The following is a 22,988-nucleotide window of genomic DNA, read 5'->3' as shown; positions in this document are numbered from 1 at the left end:
CACAGTACTTTGGCATTTGCCTTTCAAAATTTGGCCTGTGTCACCACAGAGAACCCCAATGACAATGACACTTTCAAAAGATCCCATGGTGCAACCAGCATCAGTGAATGTTACAAAAACATTACTCAGCTGGGGCGAACAGGAGACAATGTCAAGGATGCTCCTTTCCTCCCTTCTTTGGGGTAATGGTTGGACAGTACAGGCAGTATCAACTTCATTTAAAAGGATCCCAGAATCTTCCTAGCTATAACTCACAGCTGAACCATTGCTTTCCATTCCTCACTCAAACTCATACAGTCTACTAGTGGCTCTGAAAATAAACAATCAAACAAAAAAACCCCACCAAACCCCACATGCATATTCACAAACCTCTTAACCACTGTCCTATCACTGCACCTTGAGAAAATGAGGGAAATCAAGAAAGACTCATCTGAAGTATGTGAGAATAAATTTTGCCCTCAACTTTTTCAGTGTGAGTGTCATTTAATTTATGAAAATTAAAGTTTACCCAGATGCATTTGGGTAGGAGTTATTCCAATTCAGTTGCAAATAAACTGGAATAACAGCTAATAAAAGGAAATCTTTCCTGTTAATTTCATGTAGACTAACACCCACTATGGGCTAACACTGCTAGGAATTTAATGTAGCTTCCTGAATTGGCTACGTATTTCTTAACCTTGATATTTACTTATAATGGCAACAGCTACACTGACAAAAGTTAGAAGTTTCTGGTTTTTTCTCAGTAATAAGTTGGGCACTGAGGATGAGATATGAGATTTCTGATTGCATGCTATATTATGTTTTCACACAATCGTATGTATACTATCATTAAATGTTCAGCAACTTAAGAGTGCTAGTCACATTAAATTTTTTGCTTGGAAGTTTGGCCAGTTGCATAAAATACTATCTTAAACTTCTATATTAGATCATTGTGTGTTTCCCATGGTGCCATTTTCTGCAGAAACAGGTACTGATGGAAATAACCTTATTTCTAAGTCTTCTATTTAAGCTCCTTGTTTCCATCATTCAGACACAGATTTCTTTTGGGAGGGAGAGGCAGGCGTGGGGGTGGGGAAGGAGAGGATGGGGCACTCCTCATTACGTGATGCTTTTGGAGCGTGCCTCTAAGAAAACCTACAATCTCTATTCTCAGCAAGTACTTTTGCAACATTATGTTCATTTTCTGAAGTGTAGATGCTGCTACAGTATCTGTAACACAGGTTTTGAGTGTTTACTGCTATGTGATTTCTACCCGTAAACAAACTCCTAGCAATTAGTCTCTAAAGTTTTCTTTCCTCAGTCTGGTCATGCTCCTATTTTGCTATTGTCAATGCTTAAAGAATCTATCCTCATGAAGAAGTTAATACCCTATCATCCATTCAATGCTTTTCGCTAATTTGAAAATTACACCATTCCACAGGTTTTGTGAAAAATAATAAAAAGATCACTTAATTTTTTCTTTGATCAGTCACATCAAAGCCCTCCTGTGCTGTCTGAACTCCTTCTTTATGGAATTTTGATTATGGTAACCTAAGAATGAACATGCTTAGATATGTTAACATGCACTGCATTGTTGTCTCCTCCTTTTAAGGTCTGTCTGCTAATTCAGCTACTTCCATGTAAACTCCATCTGTTTTTGCAACGTTGCTGTCACAAAGCATAGCAGGTGCTGTCTAACCATTCCCGGTCACTTTAAAGCTCTTTTGGTGGCGTGCTGCAGAGCAGAATTCAACATTCATCCTCTTCACATGAGTCAAGAATCAACATTCATTTCCATGTCGCACAGCTTGTTGTGACCAGACACCTGGTGTTTCAGTGCACCTCAGTGGCTGACGCAATTCCAATATCTATTCGATCACACACATAACAGCTGTAAACACTATCTGCCAAATCTCCCAACATTTTTGATTAACCCCTCACCCGTTTCTTTGCTGATGTATGCACAAAACTTCCTCAACTGATTTTAAGAAGTCATGGTTGATGCTTTTATTCTCATATGACAGTGATATATATCGGATAACCACAAGGGTATAGATGAGCGATAAAATAACCACAGTAAAGAAATAAAAGAAGTGAAAGGATGTTCTCTAATACAGAGAAGAAAGAGAATCTGAGGTCACTCAGCCAGGTTAGAAGTATCGAATTATTAACAGGTATCCAGTGAACCAGCAACTGGTGTATCTGTCTCTGTAATTAGCTCCTGGGTACACACCTTTCCAGAACCCTTGAGGTATGAGGGAAGCCACTATGAGATTATAAACCTGCTTAGGAAGGATAGGCTGCATAAGATAAAAGAAGAGATGAATCAGTGACACACTGTACTACATCACTGCTACCTCAGTCCTGCAGGATTTGAAGGCACATGGTTAATATTAAGTGACACATAGCACAAGAGGGAATAAAGACACAGCCATTTACTAAATAGAAATCATAAGGTTCTCAATAATGATGCTGAAAAGCCAAATTCATAGAATCATGGAATAGTTTGGGTTGGAAGGTCCAGCCCCGCTGCAGTGAGCAGGGACATCCTCAAGTAGGTCAGGTTGCTCAGAGCGCCATCCAGCCTGACCTTCGATGTTTCCAAGGATGGGGCATCTACCACCTCTCTGGGCAACCCGTTCCAGCGTTTCACCACCCCCATTGTAAAAAGTTTCTTCCTTATATCTAGTCTGAATCTACCCTCTTTTAGTTTAAAACCATTCCATTAACAGTAGATTCTGTATTTACAAGAAAAAAAAAAAAACACAGTACATATATGCCATGTAAGAATGTAAGAGCACCACCTCCTCAGGCATAAACAATTTTAAAATCAAGACCTCTAGACAGCTTGAACACGAAAGTCCTTAACAAACTGGCTGGTGGTACCTCTGCTGTAACACTCATTTTAGAAAGTCTCTGAACACTGAAAGGATCTCAGTATGAAAAGAAAGTGAGCGTTTTTTTGATGTTTAAAAAGGGTAAAAGGGGAACCAAATGATACGCTGGATTCTGATTACAAACCTGAGCAAAACAATGGAACAATTGTATTAAGTTTGATTAATTAACAATAGGAATACAGTTAAAAAGACAATGTTTCATGGAATAAAAGGTTGTCTTAAACCCACCTTATTCTTTAGGGACTGTAGTGGCATTGTCCGCATGAACATCCCCTACAGCTCCTGCACTCTTTTTAGTCTTCCAACACTCTGAAGTTGCAACAAATCCACCAATTTAAAACCACGCCTGCAGCTGGTGATTTTCTGATGACAAGGACATACTCCATCAGCTTTCCAAAACATGGCAGAACATTACTTCCAAGATCTTTTTGGCTAAATCTGTATGAAAATGCATCCTTCCTTCCTTCATGGATTTTTCTTTTTAATGGCATTTATTAGTTTATTTGTTGGTATTGCATTCTTCACAATCCACTGGGTAGTACGGATATTAAAGAACATGCTAGGTCCCCAGGGAATAGACCAGCAAGTGTCAGGGCAGCAAGCTCCTGGATTCCACAGTGATATTCAGCTGCTTTGCATGTAATAGAAAAGAATAATAAACTGATGTACTTTGACAGGGACCTTCTAGGTCTGTTCACGGAGACTGGGTTTCAGAAGCATACAACCTTTGCATTTTCTGTTTCTTTTTTTTGAGAGGGCTCTTTGCCCTATTTGCAACAATCTAATCTGATTACTGACATTTATGTACTCTTGTTTACAGTCTGTGTGCCAGGCACAGGTTATCAATAGGTGTGCCATTGATTCTAATATCAGGGAAATGCAACTCATATCAACCTTACAAAGAGCTAACTTTCCTTCTAGCGCCCAGCCTATTTTTCACAGTAACTTGCTTCATCCTACTTTTCACTTACACCACAAGTATTTAAATTTTTAATTTAGCTTTCCAGTTAACAGATCAGATTTATGCAGTTGTATCAGAGCTTCTGGTCTTGTGGTTTTCCTTTGTCAGAAAGGGCCATCTTTCTCAAATTATATTTTCATATGAGACTATGAATACAGGAATTTTTTGCGAAACTTCATCTAGCAGTATGCCTACCACCAGCACCTTGGCAGCAGCTATATGGAGAAGCATGGAAGATTCCATTCTCTACAATTTCTCTTCAATACTGCCAGGAAAATATGGAAGTACTGCCACAAGTCTCCTCTTGGTATCTGCCAAATTCCTTTCCAGAAGGAGAGATTCCAATTGCTCCATGCCAAAATTTAGTTTTCACAGGCATAAGTCGTAAAAAGGTGGGATGCACAAGAACACTGTTAAGAGATTAAACTATTTCTTACCATAAATTGTCCGGTAAATACATAAGAGTGAGATTTATGACTTCAGCCACCTAGTACTTTGGTGTTAAATCTAAGCTAGTTAACAGAGAAAGAAAGGCATTACAGGAAGAGTCTAGAAGACTAGGTTAAACCGCTCACCTACTAAATGGCTCAAGTTGGCCAAAAGGAATCTTATTATAAGTACCACACAGTGAATTGGTTTTTCACAAGTTCACTTTGTATCTCTTAACAGGTGCTAAAAATCTTTAACATGACAGTAAAAGACTGCTGTCTGGATCAGCTCTTCAGTGGCTAAACTAGGTTGGAGAAAAGTACAAGATTAAAAACTGAATCTTCTGGCAGTATCCCTTGCATTCTTCATGATCAAGACCCTGGATTAAATTCCCCAGTGCATTACCAACCCTCTGTGTTACCTGGGGTTTGTTCTGTTAGTACCCAGGCTGCCACCTGTAAAAAGAGGGCAGAAGAACTTTTTGTCCTGCTCATTCTTTGGTGTCTCCTGTAAGTTCTTCAGGGTCATATCTTATTCTTTTTCTCCATACCATCTCCTCGCCCACAAAAAGAATCAGGACATGGAAAAGGGGGAGGATGTTTATATTATGCTGTGTAGAACTTTGGCATCAACTAGTAACTTTGAAGAATAATCCTGAAGATTAAAGATGCAGATGAAGGACCAGATCCTGTCCAGCAGTCACATGGCATAAAAAGAATGGTTTCCAAGGAAATGGACATTTAGGAAGCAATTTGAAGTTAAAAAGAAAAAAAAAAAAAAAAAAAAAAAAAAAAAAAGATTTCTACATGCAGCCCAGGGAAACACAGAGTTTTATCAGCACTGGCACAACCTCCAGTGAAGGAATTAGCAAACCTGGAAGAAAAAGAGCTCACAAAACATTCACTGAACTATGACTAGGTAGATCATTAGGTTAACTGCAGTGAAAAGTCTTTCCAGTTAATCTGCACTGACCCCTAACCACATAATGCTCAGGACATTCCTGCTTCCTGAATGAAGAGAAGGGGATAGAAATCCTGTCAAGAAAAAGACAAATCAGGATCATGAAACCCAGTCTTGACAATTAACAAAGAGACATAAAGAAGAAAATGCTAAGCACATGTGCATACACTGAAAATTAGAATACAGACTTCCTAGATCAGACATCTATTGATTTCTGAAGGAATCCTGCAAGGTAGGCTATGACTAAACCAAAATATGTGAATTGAGAAGAGGGATGGAAAGAAAGGATGAAAGAGGGGATGTTGGAAGTTTAATAAGAATTACTAATTTTCAAAATTTTTGTGTATATATGTATAAATATACACAGGTATTTAATTAAAGATACAAACGGAACAATGTAAGACGTGCAAATAATATAATCGTCAAACGAGAACAGTTAACAATCTCTTTAAATCCCAACCCAACACTTGGAAAAGTCAGAATGGATTTTTTTTACTTTTAATGACACAAATTATGTTAGCACCATGGGCTGCTACTCCAGCCACTCTCCAGAAGTGGAGATGTTTGCATGAATTATAATTAAGAAATTGGAGGAATATTTTGCACAATCTAGCACAACTGACAAAAAAAGCACCATAAATAAATTACAGACCATGCCACATCAGTCCTACATGCAGCAGATTTAATGGCAAGGGAGAATTAGAGAAAGATATTCCAAAAGCAACAGATAACTAGACAGACAAGAAATCGGTGACCAAAAGGCAAAAAGAGACATGAGGATGAGGGGGAGATACTAGTTGGTAGTTTTGTATCATCACAGCACACCCTTTTAGAAGTAGAGAGCAGAAATCAGTGGGCCCAAAGTATTGAGACTGCTCCCCATGGACATGGTGTGCTGCAGCCCAGAGTGAGGGGGTCACTTCCAGACTGAGGAGGTCAAAAATCAGGAAGGCAAAGAAGAAATCTCAGCCAGAGGGAAGAGTGTCTCAGAGAAGGACAGCAGCGACCAAGAGGAAGTCCCTCCTCAACAGCAACAGGACAAACCAAAGTGGGAGACTGGTTTAGAGATCACAGTTGATGTCCTTTGTCAATGAGGCCTGACAGGCCACAGTGGTACAGCAAGAAAGGCACTTTGTAGGGTATAGTATGTATGAGGTTGGCGAAAGCTCTGTTAGAAAAAAAAATTGTGAACTATCAGGGACCTTGAGAAAAAAAAGAGATACTTGGAGTAGTCATCAGGAAATCAATCTGTGCAGACAGGGCTAGGATGCTAACTCAAATCACAGCACCAATATAAACAGTCTTCTTAATAGCGAGATAATTTAATAAGTATGGACCCCTGATGGTATGCTGAACATTAAAAAGAGTGATGTTTTCATTGCTTACTGTTTCAGAGTAGCATGGGAGCCAAGCCTTCGGAGGAAGGTGAGTCTGGCATCCTCCTAAGATCTGCACATTTCTCTTATGGAAAGGATTAGGACTAAGCTTGTTCACACTGTTCGAAATATTTGCCACCTGAGAGATGACTCTCCAGTATGAACACCTTAGCTTGCAGCCAGCACAATGTAAGAGGTGCAGAATCTTTTTTCAAGCTGCAGTTGGGATTACTGTTGCGAGCAATGAACTTTGTGTAACAGATTCTCAGTGGGTGGGAGAGCCCTGGTATTCGGGACTTCCTGAACGGACTAAAAGTCAGGGATGACTTAGGCTACCTTATGGCTGTTTGGCAAATTGTTTCTTTATTTTCAAAGACACTTCTGTCATTTGTGCCAAGATCTGAACTTTATTTTTGGATCCAAAAAAATCACCTTTGGGTTGAAAAAACATGACAGTTTTTGCACATGGCCTAAAACAACATAACCAAGATTTATGAATTGTACCAGTCTGCTTTTGGTAGGAAACTGACTTTGCAAACAGAAGAGTGGTCATCTGCATTTCAGTTTTTTCACTTGTTTTTCCCTCCAGTAAAGAAACATAGAAGAAAGTAGGGATGATAGCCAGATGATCCCACTGTTCTCAGAACACATAAAACAGAAGACAGTCAGTTGTGTTGTAAAGAATGACTGTGACTAGAAGGATACTTCCTTATCTTGGCTTTTCATTTTATTTTGTTTTTGGCTTCCGAGAGAGTAAGGTGCGGTTTAGAGAGTGAAGTGCGGTTTAGAGAAGAGATCTTTGGGCTACTATACCACACTTGCCAACTGGAAAGCAGCTGAGGGGGGATATTTCATATGAAGGCTTTTATTTTACTTCTGACAGGAAGTCCTTACATATAATGAGTCCTTCCTTTCCTGTAAAGGACCACTTCAGGATCAGTGCCAGAATAGAAATGGTGAAATTAGGAATTTCTTTCCTCCCAAGGAAGAAGGCCTCAAATTACTGTCTCTCATTACTGCAAGGATGACTTCAGGGTTTGACAACTTTATGAATTACTCTAGCGCACTGGCATAGCCAACACTATCGTGGCTGTTCTGATATTCTTAACACCCACAAACTGTGCTTTGAAAATATCCCCCAGCTCTAATACCCAGACAGGTTTATGGAAGGGAATGAGTAGTAGAAAACCCAAATGACTGATAGGTAGACCATACCAGCACTGATCTGATCCATTTTAAGACAAGGGGACCTCTCTCATTCATTCCTTTCAAAGATGTTTCAGCCTGTCTTAAATTTCATGCTGAAGATGAGAATGTCATAAAAAAAATCCACTCCAGTATGAAATCAGTGCAAGGACATCAAAGCAGAAGAAACCAGAATGAGTGCTTGCAAAGAAACAAAGATTCTTCGGAAAGTTTCTGACTTCCTTTCAGACCACGGATAAATTGATTAAACACTAATGAACAAAATAGTGCCTGAAAGAAAATGACTCGGGACAGTCCCTCCCACCAGTCCTGAGCTATTTCATTTGCAGCCAGTAGGGAAACACAACTGGATGCCTTTCTGGATATATCTGGAAAGTGTCTATATACATGAGAAACAAGCACACAAAAAACACTGGGTGCAAACAAACAGAACACATGAATGTTGAATTCTCTGGATATCTCAACTCAAGCTTTTATGTTTGTACGAGAGAAAATAAAACCATCTTCTATTAGAATGAATTCATGAAACACTGTGGATGCTGGAGTCCGGGCCTGTTCCACCATCACTTATCTTCTGAAGTACTAAGTCCTTCTGGAATCACAAGAGCAGCACTCACTCAGTCTCTGGAAGTGATTGGTGGGGAAATGGTATGAGACCACCAGCTCCTTTCAGTAATTACTTGCTTTAACCAGGCCTTTATCAGAGAATTATGAAAGAGACTACATATCCCAGTAGAGTCTCCCTGAAAGATCAGTGCCTGAATACTGTTGGCCTGCGGCTGGAGTTTCTTCTCTGGCAAGGGGTCACTCCAGACCTGTCCACACAAGGCAGAAAAATGAGGTGTCTGTTCCTCAGTCCTCAAACGAGCGAGCTAAGATGAACAGCAGACAGCCTTAGTTCTTTGCTCCCAGGATGCCAGCCAGCACACATGAGCCAGCACAATGAGGAAAACAAACAACATGAGGTCAAGAGCTTGTACAGTTTTCTTCTCTGTTGGCCCTCAGTAAAAGCCTGAATCATGACAAGTCCTAAAGCAAACCTGGTTCTGCCCCCAGTACAGTATATCAATGTGGAGTCCCTTACACAAGGCAGCTTGCAAGGTGACAAAATGCTTCACAGTGGCACGTAGCTTTTAACAGTTAACACAGGCACTGCCTGAAAGGCTCTTTAATTCCACACAATTCCTACGCTTTCAGCGCACACTTTTCTTACATCCAGAAATTAGCTACCAGACCAAGAATAGGTTCCTTGACTCACTGTGCCCACCAAATGCAGCACACCTGTCACAATTTCTGTACATTTAGATCATGCTTGGACTGCTCATCCGGCATCTCATTTTACCTTTTCAGCTGTAAACAGCCTGAAATTGTAGCTGTAATTAGCAGATTATCATCCACAGGAAAAGACCATATTTGAGTACATATTTGTACTACATATTTGAGTAGTTCTGTTCTTTTCTATATATGATTGTCAAGAGTTCCCACTGCCCATCTGGTACTCCACTAGATATCGTCCCAGTGGAGGAGAGAGCAATATGGAAAAATCATTGGTGTCATTTTGGTCTCCCATCAGTGTTCAACACAGCTTCTTCCAGAATCACACATCTCAAAATGTCCTTTCTGTGCCAGCTCCCCCTGAACAAGCCTCAAATCCTCTGCATCAGGAAGTTGCAAATGACACTGTAAATACCAGCAGTGTCCCAAGCACTTCCAAAAATCCCTATCACCACAACAGCCAGCTACTGGGTCAATAAAAGCCACTGCTTCTTTGCAAGCAGAGGATGAACTCCACTTTATCTACAGTAATGAGAAAGTGTGACAAAGCATGCACAACACATGCACTCTGAGGGAACTGCACAGTCAATAGTAGATAGTATTCTTTTGGAAGCAGATGTTGAAGCATTTGCATTGTCCTCCACCTAGGAATGGCTTCGACAAGAAGTAATTTCATCTTGCATTAAGAAAAAGAGAGCCATGCAACCTGCCATAGTCCCATAACCACATCTGAAGTATCCAAGCTAAAATCTGTTACTGTCCTTCTACATCACAATATTTTGGGAGGGCTGGGTAGTGAATAGTTGCTGTTGGAGCACTGAATTCCTACTTTACTGTCTTATACTCAGAGCAAGACTAGGTTTTAAAGTTACTCTGAGGGATGATGGAAAGCCAGTTCAGTTCCCAGGACAATAGTAAGGCAGGCTTTGGTGATAGAGCACTGCAAGGGAGCAGGCTGCAGTGTGCCGGGCACTGGGAGGCCTGCACTTGGCTTTGAAGGCAGTTGTGGCCACTGCTATACCGCCACATCAACACACCGAGGGCACATAGTGCAATGCCCAGGCCTGTGTCTCTGAAGAAGAGATGCAGTTACCATGCCAGTGAAGGTGGACAAACACCTACCCCTGCTATCATCTCCCCAGCACGGCCCTGTCAGCTCTAGGCAAGAGGCAAACACCTTTCAAACATCTTCCTCACAGCCTCAGCTAGAAACTGTTGCCAGCTTCCAAGGTAGGGACCACAACTTTGTCAGCAAGTGCTCCAGCAGCATGTGGAGTCTACCAGTGCCAGCTGAGACTCCCAAATGTGCTTCCTAACAGCTGAGCCTCTCAACGCCAGCTGGACTCCAGAAGAGGAGAGCAGTCAAACAAACACTCAGAGAAGGCTAAGAAGGTGGAATGTGAAACTGAGCACAAATTTCAGCAGGGTATTTAACAGTTCAGCAGCCAAGATTTCAACTGTCTTCCTTGCTTTGTGGCTAGTGTTCTCTGCTCCTGTAAGCAATGCTTGCCTCCAAAGGACAGTCACGCTAAGTAGCGTGTACTTTATTCTTTGCATACGCTTATTTCTCCCTCTTTATGCATCTGAGAATCTGGGCTTTGAAACTAAAGGCATAGAGACACCAAGTGATTGCTTTGCATTCTTTTAAAGCTCATGCCAGGTGTGAGTAACGGAAGCAGAGAAACAAGCTGTGTACTTCTTACAGGAACCTAAAGACACCGGTGCATCTTCCACTGAGCTCAATCTGCCAGGTGCTCCTACCCACTCTGTGTAAGAGATACCAAGCCACAGGAGAAAGAGCAAGACGTGGCAGTAGGGCTGACGAGGTGCAGGGGATCATGAACAGCTTTGCACAGCAGGCAAAATAGTCACAAAGGTTCCAAGACTCATAAAAACAAATTTGACTTAATAAAACTGCTAATGTTCAGCACACAGCTCTGTCAAAAAGACAAGATGGAGAAAGGGAAGCTGGTTACTGTACGTTAGTTAGCATTCACAAAACATGTTACTTTGGAATAGCACCGGCATTTGGTTGCACCTAGAAACCCAACATCAGCAATTATAGCTATATTCTCTCCTCTCTTTCTTCCTAAGATGAAACTATACTCCGAAAGTTGACTCTGTCACAAATGACCGAGCTGGCATGAAGAATATCAGTCATCACCAGAGAAGCAAGAGAGGAATTTTACATCTATTCATTGGCACTGTGCCTTCTCAGGAGCAGATAAGGATATATTATGGAAAAACAATACAAATGCACACCTTTAAGGAGAACACTTTTGTTTCCTTCACCGATGGAAAAGCCAATGCTATCAGAAAGATCTTATCAGTAACCCAGCATTTGATGTCAAATAGTAAACATACTTTTTTTTTTTCCAAAGCAACACATTTAAATTTCCATTGAAATTGAGTTATAGATTCTCCTTAATTACATTTCATTTAAAAAAGGCCAAATAAATAAGAATAATTTTGTGCACTGGATCTGTTTCAAGGATCCAGAACATACTGGTTTATGTCTCACCACATCTGAATAAGGGAGATAAAACAGGTAAAATAGGACAAGGATTAAGGCACCGACTAAGTAGCCTTCCCCAAATCATACGGAAAGCTTGTGGCAGAACTGGAAACCAGCCCTAGGAAATCTGACTCCCCTTACCACATTGTAAAAGAGCTAGATAATACAACCTTCCGGTTCACTTTGCCTAACTTAAAGTCACATTAAAAGGAAAAATGGATTTATTCTGTACATTTACTTTTAGTAGTATGTGAGGACGATTGAAAGAATGACAAATGTCTCCAGTGCTGCCAGTGCTTATAATTCTATTCTGAACTCAGTTCTCTACAGTGTTTTTCTTAAACATGTAGTTTCTGGAGCCATGTAATGACATGAAAATTACAGCAACAAAAATTGCTTAATAGTTACTCAGGATAGCAAACACAAACTGGAAAGACTCAGAAACCAGATGGCTCATAAATATGTTTGTTTTAATTTGATGATTTTTAACCCTATCTTGTGATGTGAAACCTGAGCTTGGAGAGTTTAGGTACCAGAAAAACAGTGCTTGCTATACATTTACTCTTTACCAAGCTCAGAAAGACTAAGCAAGGTACTTTCAGCTGTCACTTCTCACCAGCTTTGTTTCTTGCTCCTTTGTGTGTTTGGGTCACCAAGAATAAAAGGACATGCTTAAGAGTATTCTTAAATGTAGCTGACCTTTTTTTGAAAACTCATGGGAGCACTTCTGTGCATGCTAGAGCTTATAAAACATTTTACCTATAAAATTTAAGCCTGGTCCCAAAACTATTTTACTGTCTCCCTTTTACATGATAAATGTAAACCCCAGCTCTCCACCTTCAGAACATATTCAGTCCTATCCCTAATTGTTTCAGAGCACCTCCTCTAACAACAGTCTGTACATGGTAAGGGTCAAAGCTGAAAACGGACTATTTTGTCTGAAGGGCTAAGAGGAGACTTGAAGGCCACACAACGACATGGTGTATCTCTTATTCCTCAGTACTGTAGCATCAATGATAGGATTCAGACTACTAGTCTGAATTCTGTGTCCCCTAAAACTGTTAAAAGTTTAGATAACTGGATGCCAAAAACTAAACGGTCCAAAAATAAAAAATCGTCATAAACAGAACTTGACAGCTAACAACAATGTTTTTCTATTTAGTAAAACAGGATTGTAGGTATTTTCACAGTGGTACAAAATCATATGGAGGTTGTCAGCTCACTGACATCTAGCTGACAAGGCTGACATCAAGCACTTGCTTCCTTGCAAGAGGATGGAAAGCAGACATCACTAAGCTAGATAAGGGTGTATTCACATAGTCTAAGTTCAGATATCTAATCCTACAGGTTAGTTTCACAAGACACTTGTTTCAATGACTGGGGGAGATATTCAGAAAAAAAAACCCGACAGCTTAAGAGTTTCCCAAAGCGCTTCCTTCCTCCCACTCCCTTCCTCTGGCCCCACTGGGAGACTGACTCCCTTCTTGTCCTCGCCCAGCAATCACCATCTCCTCAACTGTACAGGGTCACACTGTAACTAGACCATTGAAATTATTTAAAAAAAAAGAAAAGCTAGCTTTTAACCTAGACAATTTCAAAGCATCCTTACAGTCTGAATGACACAGCTAAGATGAAACCGCGCTGCCGCTTGGGGGTTGGCACAAGAGGTCAAGGTGGGCATCAATACTCGAGAGCTGAGCTAAACATTGCCTGAATGTTAACCTTCTTCATGTTCACTCAGTCTCAAGAGCCTTAAGAAATCCAGCGGAAAAATCAGCACTTCTACATTTGAAATTCTACATTTATTTGACATAAAGCACCCCCCACCATTCTCGGTGGAAGAATGTCAGTAACATCATTAATTGGGCTGTTGCTTCTTGTCAATCCTCCTTCTTGCAGCCACAGAGCAGTTTCTATCAGTAATGACATAACTTCTCTAGCTTATTCCACAGGTACCCTGGTACTGCGGTGAATGAAATTCTACTGAAGCTTAATTAAAAAATAACCATTAGCTAGTTTTACCATAGCTGATAGCCTGTACAGACACATGCCACAGAAGTTCCTGCAAAATGGTAATCTATATATTAAATATATATTTAAAATATTAATCACAAACAGTCATGAGCAACCCCTGAGTATTGTACAGTTTTGGATAACTGCATCCAGTGAGGGAAGTGTAGAAAACAGCTTGTCTAAAGCAAAGCTTTTTTCCATATCTTTTCAGGTCCTAAAATAAGTGAAAAAAATTATTCTCCATCAGGAAAAAATAAAAACCCGATTTTTCCTTTCATTAATTTTCATGCACATACATGCAGGAAGGCACACAAGAGAGGAAAAAAATGTTTGGGAATTACAGCGGGGAAGGAAGAAATTTAAAAAGCTACGCCCTGTCCAAAACTTATCAGGAAATCAAAAATGAAAATAGCTTTTAGAGGGGAAGCTAAATGCTTGTGTCTAATCAGACCAATCTAGCACAGCTCTAGCTGAGGTGAAAAGAGCTAGATCTGCATAAGTCTTTCATTTTTCTACCCACCTGGATAGCCAGAATACAAGCCCTTTTGAAATAACTAAATAAACACCAGCTTGGTTTACTCACCTCATTTTGCTTATAATTAATTCACAAGGTTATTTTTTATAAATTTTACTGACGTTCAAATTTCTTCTCTAGGATTGCAACAGACTGACAAACACAATCTGTCAAACTCTGGGAAAGTTTAAACTCTTCTAAGAACCTGATAGATCTTGAAGGGCCAGGAGGCATGTGGGACTTCAAGGAAGCTGAAAAAAATGGTGACAGTAAGTATTCTGCTATGACTATGCTATCAGGGCTTATAAGATTCAGAAAGTCCAGTGTCTCATTAAAATCTAGGCTGAACTGTTAGCTTGCACGGGGTTAAAGAAAGTTTCTTTCAGAGGTTTTCAATACTATTTGGGCTCCTGTAGTGACTGTAAACACAGAAAATGCTCCCGTTGTGAATTACATACTTTAAAAGTGTTACTCATGTAAAGAGATCTGGACTCCAGCACAGTATACATCAAAATGCCACACAGCAAACTCTAAAAACATGTTAAAGACCATGGAAATTTCAAGCACTCATGCTTTTCTATGATTCTATTTTGCTGAAGTCAAAGTAGCAAATATGTATTAATCACTCAGAACTCAGTAGGAAAAAATATTATAAATAGCAGATACTTGGAAAATTAAAATTGCCGTTAAACATAACAACAGAAAGATAAAATCAAAAAAAAAATCAAGACATCTACAGTATTAGAAGCATAATCGTCCACGCTCCTTACATTGTCTAAAATATTAGTCAAGATACCAGGGTCTGTACAACTGCCAAATGAACCATGCGGTGAAGCAAAGCATTTTTTTAGTTCGTTTCAGTTCCAGTTTGAATTCAGCTTTGCCTGAGGTTGCTCAGGTTAAGGCTGACAGCTGCTAACCCTTCTTTTGGAAATCCCAAACCACACTGGCTGGGCTCATGGTCTCCACTGGAAAAAGAGTTCCTCCATCCTGCTCCTCTGCCCAGCCCTGGCCACCTCCCATCCTCTCCGTATATCCCCACAGTTTCCTCCTGCTTCCCTAAGGCCAGGAAAGTGGAGCAGAAGTTGTGAGGCAGAGCTACAAAGGGGAGTGCCCAAGCACTCAGAGTTCACCCTCAGCATGTAGAAAAAGGTCTTGGTCACAGCTGCAGAGCCACTCAAACCAGCTCTGCATCACTGCGTGGAAGCAGGCACTTGTGAGGGTCCGATGGGGAAGCAGAATGCGAAACTGCTCAGAAGCCGACCATAGTTTGAGGTTGCTCCCATGCCGACGGCATCTCTGTTGTGGGAAGCAAGATTTCAGCAAACTGTGACTCTGAACCAGTAACCTGTCAGGTTCAGTTCTCATCGAGGTTCCAATACAACTGCCGTTATTGGGTCAGTTCTGATTCAAGGTGGGAAAAAGTTCCAGTTTGGGTTTCATTTGGCTCCTGGATAGCACAAAAACTCTTCACCATGACAATGCAGGAACAGACACTTCTCACCTCCTGCACTTTATTCTGTGCACCAAAACATCATCACATCCCTCCATGTCACTTCCTAGTGTGGCTCTCACTCAGTTACTTTATCACTCCTATGTTTTTAATATATAAATATGTATCTCCATAAACATGGACACAGGGGAGACATGTGGATGCTTTAACCCCAGAAAGTTTGGCTGTCTATGCCCCTAAACACATGCTGTGCTACAGACTGGGGGGGGAAAAAAAAACCTAAATGAGCAACTGAAATGCATGAATAAATGCATCATTCTTGGCTGATATGCTAAAGCTTATGGGATTTCAGATACCAATTAGCTGAAAATCTGTGATGTCTTATTAACAGATATGGCTCTCTGATTAGAGCAAAAGTTAAGCTGAGTTGCAAGGACAGAACTGCGCTTTTCGGAGAGACTTCAGCTTTTAATTCTATACATCAGTCTCATTCTTGACTACCTTTAACTCTGATGAGCCTGCTGTGTCAATAGGCGTCTCTTTTGTTTTTTTAAACTCAGTCAGTGCCATTGTCAGGGAGTTTCTTTCCTTCATATAGAATAGAATAGTTCAGTTGGAAGGAACCTACAATGATCATGTAGTCCAGCTGCCTAAAATAAATATAAAGCCAGTTAGAAATCTTAACAACTTTTTCACTGACAAGTGGAAAAAAAGGTTGTACAGAATTGTGTAAAGTTTCATGTTTTTCCAGCCAGCTTTATGTTAAGGAGCACATATAGAAAACCAACTTGAAATTCTCCTGAAAAGATAAAACCTGGCCTGTGGATGAGCATCTTACTGAAATTCCGAGTTCTTTATTTCCTCAGTACATATGGCAGAGTTACTTTTTCTAGGTGGGGAAGACTGGAAAGTCATCTCTCTTTCCTTTTATGTCATTTCTCTCTGTTTTCATTACTCCTTATGGGCCCAGTTGTGCTGGTATCAAACACACTGGAAGAAGCTGCAGTGTGGAGGTCCACCACCTTGATGAAAGTTCTTAGAAGGAGCACACCTGGGGGAGGCAAAATGCTTCAGTGACACCCTGCCACTTGCCTGGGAGCTGTAGTCCTTCGGGCGGTGCAAAGACCCGGGGAAGTCCTGACGCCACATTTGCTCAGTTGTAAAGGTCCTACACCCTGAGCTCCGCTCTTGCACATCAGGCATAAAAAGGCAGGAACCTGACATTCCCCAGGAATAGCCCCTCCGAACCCTAATGGTGCTGAACCAGCCACAATCTGGACCAAAGGCTCGTGTTCCTCCTGTGCACACATAACCCACCAGTGTGATCTGTTACCACTCTCACAAGAGATTTCGGTTCTCTCTATTCACTCAGAGCACATCTGTCAGACCAGCTGCAAGCCACCTCTTATCAAACACATCGAGTCACCACTTTCCAAGCTGGCCTGCTATCCTACCTGCCACGGGTTTCATCTTTGTGCACCCCGTCCTGCTGAGAGCAGGCCACATTAAAAGCACTGGATTTGTTACACGCCAGGAGAGGAGAGAAGCAGGGGAGCAATTAGAATGGAATGGGAGGAAGAGGAATTGTAAGAGGAAGGACTGATGCTGAGAGACAGGAAAAGACTATAAGCCTGATCCAATTAATTAACATAATTAATGTCATTATTTTCCTCCTCTGATTTAAGCATTCAATACAGAAATCATGCTTACTCGTAAGAGTCTCAGATAAAAGTCTCCAGATACAGAAGGCAAGATGTTGTACTGCTGTAACTGTACTCGCATAGAGATCCATCAATTTGTGTTAACTAAGAACCCCATGGATTCCTTCCTCTCCATTTATTTCTGGAAAGAGCTCACCTGCCTCTCCTCTCAGCAGCTGCTTTGTGCTTTTTCCTAAAGGTTTACAAAAAGTTCAGGTTATCTTCATTTCCTTTATTTCTAAGGAATTCGATCCAATACCAAGCTACAAACAACAGTACCAGCCACTGTGTATATGTGCAGTAATGAACATCAGCCTGAGGACAACCACCTGCGTGCACAAATCCAGGTACAAACTGGTATGTGGTATTACAAGATAACTGAGCAGCTTTAATACAAGATTTTCCAAGTTACTGCCAAGCCCAAAGAAATTAAAAAAGAAAAAAACTGTCACAGGCCAGCCTGACAATTTTTCAGAAGCTTTATAAAATTGCAAAGACCAACACATTTCAGGGACTGTTGAACTATAACATTTCATGTCAAAACTAAACATTTCATACTAAATCATGTTTTAAGATTTTTAAATAAAGATTTAAGATTTTTGCATAAAAGACTTCTCTAAGCAAAAGTTTGAATTAAAAAAACTTTACAACAGCTAGGCTCATTTGAATGTCTCAATATGAACTGGTGCACCCACAAAACAAACCTCCATACATGACAGCTCAAAACCTAGACCACTATAAAGCATTTTAGTGTCACTACATCAGCATTTTTCACTAAAATTAATTCAAGAGGAAAATTTCTCTCCGCTCTAGTCACAGACATCTACACACCAGCAGAGCCAGCGCACACCCCATCACACATACAAGCAGGCTGAAGACAGGGACCCTCCTGTGTATCTGTCTAGGACTCTGGGGGGCGGGAGAGGAATGCTTTTGAAACATCACTGGAGTGGGGCATCCTTTTCTCCAACTTTGATCTTATGGACTAAGTAGAAACTGTGAAACTATGTAAGACGGACAGAAAGATGGATTTCTTCTATGGCTGATCACAAGACATTGTCTTCAGCTCTGAAGTAACAGTACACGTGGCTCACTACCTGATTTCTTCCTGCTCCACCTTAGTCCTCCCTCTTGATCTAGTTTACAAATCCCCAGTGTTTGTCTGCACGTGCCCCCTTACTGTGGGATTCCCATATATCTGTCCTATCCTTTTCCATTATATTTCAAAGGGTCCTCAACTTTGTAATGTCTGTGACTGAAAAAGAACTGTCTTTTTTTAATTCAAGGCATCCTCCCAATGTTTGACGTTCAGTGACAGTCACAGGGCCTTGAACTGCATAACCTAACTGGGCACAGTATCTTTAGGTATGCTGTCATTTGCACAGTAAAGGACTGTGGACCTAACTCCTAAGACAAATTTCAAGGATCATTTGGTGCTGTCCTGGTTGGAACTATTTAAGTGAAAATACTGAAACCACTACTGTACCTGTATGCTACTTTAACTGAGCGGAGATAGGCACAAGAAGAAAATAAGAGAAGCTCTCCAATGAAGAGGCAAAAGAGAATGTAGGGCCCCATCCCTTCCACTCTCGGCATGCTCTCCTCTAGTCGGACAAAGGGATACATGAAGCAGTAAAGGTTTGTCTAAGGGAGATAGATGCACTGGTTTATTTTAAGTTAGCTTACAACAAAATGAGGTACTTTATATAAGCATCTTCATGCATGTATGGACTGATTAAACTTAAACCAGCTTATACTCACTCTATAAAACAGGACAGCTCAATTCTGAGAGGCAGACAAACCCAGGGAGAAGAAGAAAACCTTCCAGGCTTCTGAAAATAATTTGTTAGACAAATGCAAGGAGGAAGTAGCAGCCAGGAATGGGGCGTTCACCATTGCCATGCTGATACACCATTCCACAAACAAACAAACAAACAAACGGCTGTCTGTCTTACTCCTAAACCTGCCATCAACCTCCCTATGCCTCTTTGCCTTAGAAAGGATTCAACGCAACCCAAAACCATAACTATTCCTCAGGCTGAAATTAAACATAACGTATCCTATTCTGTGACAGCTCCACTACAAGTATTGGAAAGGGCTGTAAAGAAAGACTTGACAAAATGCCTCTACTAATATTATCTCAAGAACTGTGGTTATACTCAATAGCTAAACTCTGAGCAATGACATAAACATGACTGCACTTTTGGAAAGGTGTTTGAGGTTTGCCTGTAATTTTGCAGATAGTTTGCCCTCCACACCCAGAGGCAAGAGGACGACATCTGGCCAAGCACAACCCAGTTTTTCATAGAGGAGAAAAGGACTGACCTAACCCCCTCCTCCAAGCTCAAGTAATCAAAGGAAAAACATCCAATATGAAGACCCAAAGCAATGCTGGTGCTTAAAATAAAAAGAACTTTCTCCCACACATTAATCTGGTGGCTTTTTTCACCTTCTTCCGAGCCATCTCCTGAGACCTGAGGCTAGTGTGCAACCTCAGCCTCCGAATGACTGTGAAGTTGCTTTAACACTGAACAAAGCACATTTGTGAACTGAATACTTTCCTGGTTTTGTTGTTGGTTTTGGGGTTCTTCTGAGTTTTTTTTTTTTTCTGCTGTTGTTCTCTACAACTTTCTGAATTTTCTCGTAAAGTCTTAATTTTTGCACCAAAAGGAGTTCTAACCTCCTCCAGTGTTTTGGTGTGCCAAAAATTTTCAACGGATGGGAACTCTGAAATCATCCTTTTAGGATACAGCTCATTAAAAGGGCATATGCCAGCCAGTAAAACAAAAGAAAGAAGTGGACCTGTAAATTCCCTCATCACCAAGACCTTGGGCTTTCCAAATAAATAAGGAAATGTAAAGCCACTCTGAGAATATGCTCCAGAAAAACTTCCTCAGTGGAAACACAAGTGGTTTTTAAAATAATTGACTGCAGAATCTGAGAGCTAACCATAATAATCCAGCGAGACAAGCAGCCCCCATGTGAAGGTTGTGACAGCAGCTACACAGTTAAATGCTCATGCATCCAAGTCTCTCCCTGGGTGATTGAGATTATTTTTGGCAGAAGATTGAACAGAGATTGTAAAATGTACGTTTGTTTTCATTTAGCTCTTTACTTGATCTCTCTGAAACACACCTTTTTTTATCTCTGTCCTAATACAGTCATGCTTCAAATCAAAGATTTGGAGATACAGCAAATATAATGACTGTTCCTTACACTAACCTTACTTGCGTGTTGAAAGTCACTCCACCAAAACCGCTGGGATGATACTTAGCAGCTCTTGATGAGACCACATGCCATGAGAACTGAGGCTGTGGGGACACCCAGCTCTGCTTGCATGGGGTACACTTGCCCTGGGACCCTTTGACAGTAAAGCAACCTCGTCCCAATAGGAATAACAGGCCAGAAGAAGCCTGAAATCAAAAACTCTGTGCTATGCCTTGGCATTCAATTGTAAATAGAACTAAATGACGAAACCTGCTTAAAATCAGATGTCCCAGCGTGTCTTCATATAAAAGAAAATATATACAGGTTCAGCATTTAGCCAGAGACAGAGAATTTCACTGCACTAGCAAGAGCAAGCTGTAGCACCCAAGAACCTGTTTGCTTTACCTCCTTCCCTGCCTGGAAGTAATACGATCTGTTACACTGAGAAATACAGAAGTGTCTCCTGATTCTTGTCTAAGGGTCAAGATGATGTCCCTGTTTCTGCACTGGGGGTACTATTGTAACTTCAGCTCTCTGAGAAGTTCAGCATGTCCCGATACAGGTTTTTCTCTCCTAATTTTCATAATGAGTTTGCTCGCCACTGCGCACATATCATAAATGTGTCCCACTCCTACCTTCTCTCACCGCTGCTTGTGTGCATGTTCCCAACTTCTCTCCTATTACTGCAGCTTCTCTCCTAACACCTCCCTCCTTCTCTCCTACTGTTATTTCATTCCCCTTGCTGCATTTCAGAACCAAAGCTGACGATTACAGAGTGGCACAAAGATTCCTTTCAAAACTCAGCCTGAGCACCACTCTCTAGGTGGGAGCTCATAACGCCATCTTTCATAGTCCCGATACCACCTTCTCCCTTTATCTGTCTCCTCATCTCTCTCCTTAGACAAAGCATCTTCTCCAAACTGCACCTTTTCCTGTAAGCAATCTTCACTACTCTTGGAGCATTACTTTCTCCCACCTCTCCAAAATAGTCCCAGAGAAAGCAATCCAGTAATCGGAGAAGCAAAATGGTCCTGGGGTACAGCTATTAATTTCATGCTGAACCCTTGTACAATGACAGCGCCTGCTTCCAGCCTGAGAGCCTCGGTCAGCAGCAGCCTTTCTAAAACTACGGATCACCTATTCGTTTCAGTGAACAAAATTTACTTATAATCAATAACCATCAAGATTTATCTTCCCACATGTCACCCACTTTATACATGTTTCATGCCAGTACTTTCTCCCCCCTCTTCTTTTTCCCCCACTGTTTTGAAAATAATGCTTCACTGGTTTTAAAGGTAAAAGGGAACGGGCAACGAAATAAGTCCGAGTCCCTGGGCATAAGAGGGAGTTTGCACCACAAGGAGACGGGGCGAAGGAAAATAAGTTACTTACCCAGAGTGGTGACCCACAGCACCAGCGGTGGGAGCCGGTTCATGGCCCTGCGGGGTGCGGGCAGGTCCCCGCCGGGAGCGCGGCGCGGGAGGGGCCGTGCCCGGCGCTTCCTGCGGGCTCCGCGGGAGCGCTGAGGCTGGGCTCGGGCTCCCGCTGCCTTGGAGCAGAATTCCCACCTCCTGCTCAGGAAGGCTCGCATGGGTCCTAGAGCCACCCCCCTTCCTTCCCTCCTCCTCCTCCTCCCTTTTTGCATACCGCTCCTGCACGATCAGGAAATCCATAAGGCGGTTGCTTCAGACATGAGCGCATCCATCGATACATTTCTTAGGCATTAGTATTCACTAGGAAAAGCTGAATTTAGCATTTTACTGGGTTGTTCCCCCTTCTCAGTCTTCCCTTGCAGCTCCCTCAATGCCACATACAAGACATATGCACCGCCTGGACCAAATTCAGCTCACATTTAAGATGACAGAAAAGATTCCCTCGGCCTGGAAATCCTTTCACTGACTGCCCTGAAAGAGAAATCAGACCTGTTTACACAGCCTAGATACCTGCCTTGCTTTCCTTAACTTCGCTTATAACCCCTTAGCTCCTGAGCAAGACAGCCTCAGTTGGTGAGACAAGCAACAGGGACCTGGCAACACAGCAAGGCATAGGTGCTCTGCCTGCAAGCTTGTGCATTCGCTCTTTAATCACTTCACTAGGTAAACTCCTTTTTCTTCTGGTCCATCAGCATTTCAATTACATTAGTTCACTCTGCCTTCAGTGTGTTTGCATGTAGGTTTTTCCTTCACAGGGAGTTTATTTTAAAACAGCTTTTTGTAATCAGAATACATTCTTTCTGATTAATTCTCCATGTGGATACCCTTACTCTGGATTAGGAGTGCTTTAGTCCAAATTAGCATAATTTATTGTTGCTGTGGGCTACAACAATTCAGATTGGAAACTGTTGTGAGCATAACAGGTACTACCCAAGTCTTGAGTGAAATACCATTCACACTATAGGCACTGGAGAAATTTGGAGCTGACATGAATTAAAGCCCTGATAAGACTGGTGGGTCTGGCACTTTCAAGGCGGAGGACTGCATTCCATTTTTAATGGTGGTTCATA

The 22,988-nt window shown here is 41.4% G+C and overlaps 1 protein-coding gene across 1 annotated transcript in view; it reads right to left on the bottom strand.

Annotated features, from left to right (window-relative positions):
- Positions 1–21,920, bottom strand: part of LTK (leukocyte receptor tyrosine kinase) — a gene marked incomplete at its 5' end in the record, with an annotated part of 91,029 nt that extends 69,109 nt beyond the window's left edge. Inside the window, one exon of the mRNA XM_082318882.1 lies at positions 21,878–21,920. Coding sequence (XP_082175008.1) covers positions 21,878–21,920 — 43 coding nt within the window. The remainder of the gene's footprint in view (positions 1–21,877) is intronic.
- Between the last annotated feature and the right edge of the window lie 1,068 nt (positions 21,921–22,988).

The sequence above is a fragment of the Platalea leucorodia genome (assembly GCF_965183815.1).
Source record: "Platalea leucorodia genome assembly, chromosome: 7".
In the NCBI taxonomy this organism is placed as follows: Eukaryota; Metazoa; Chordata; class Aves; order Pelecaniformes; family Threskiornithidae; genus Platalea; species Platalea leucorodia.
Note: the sequence above shows the minus strand (reverse complement) of the source record. Positions and strands in the feature narration are given on the sequence as shown.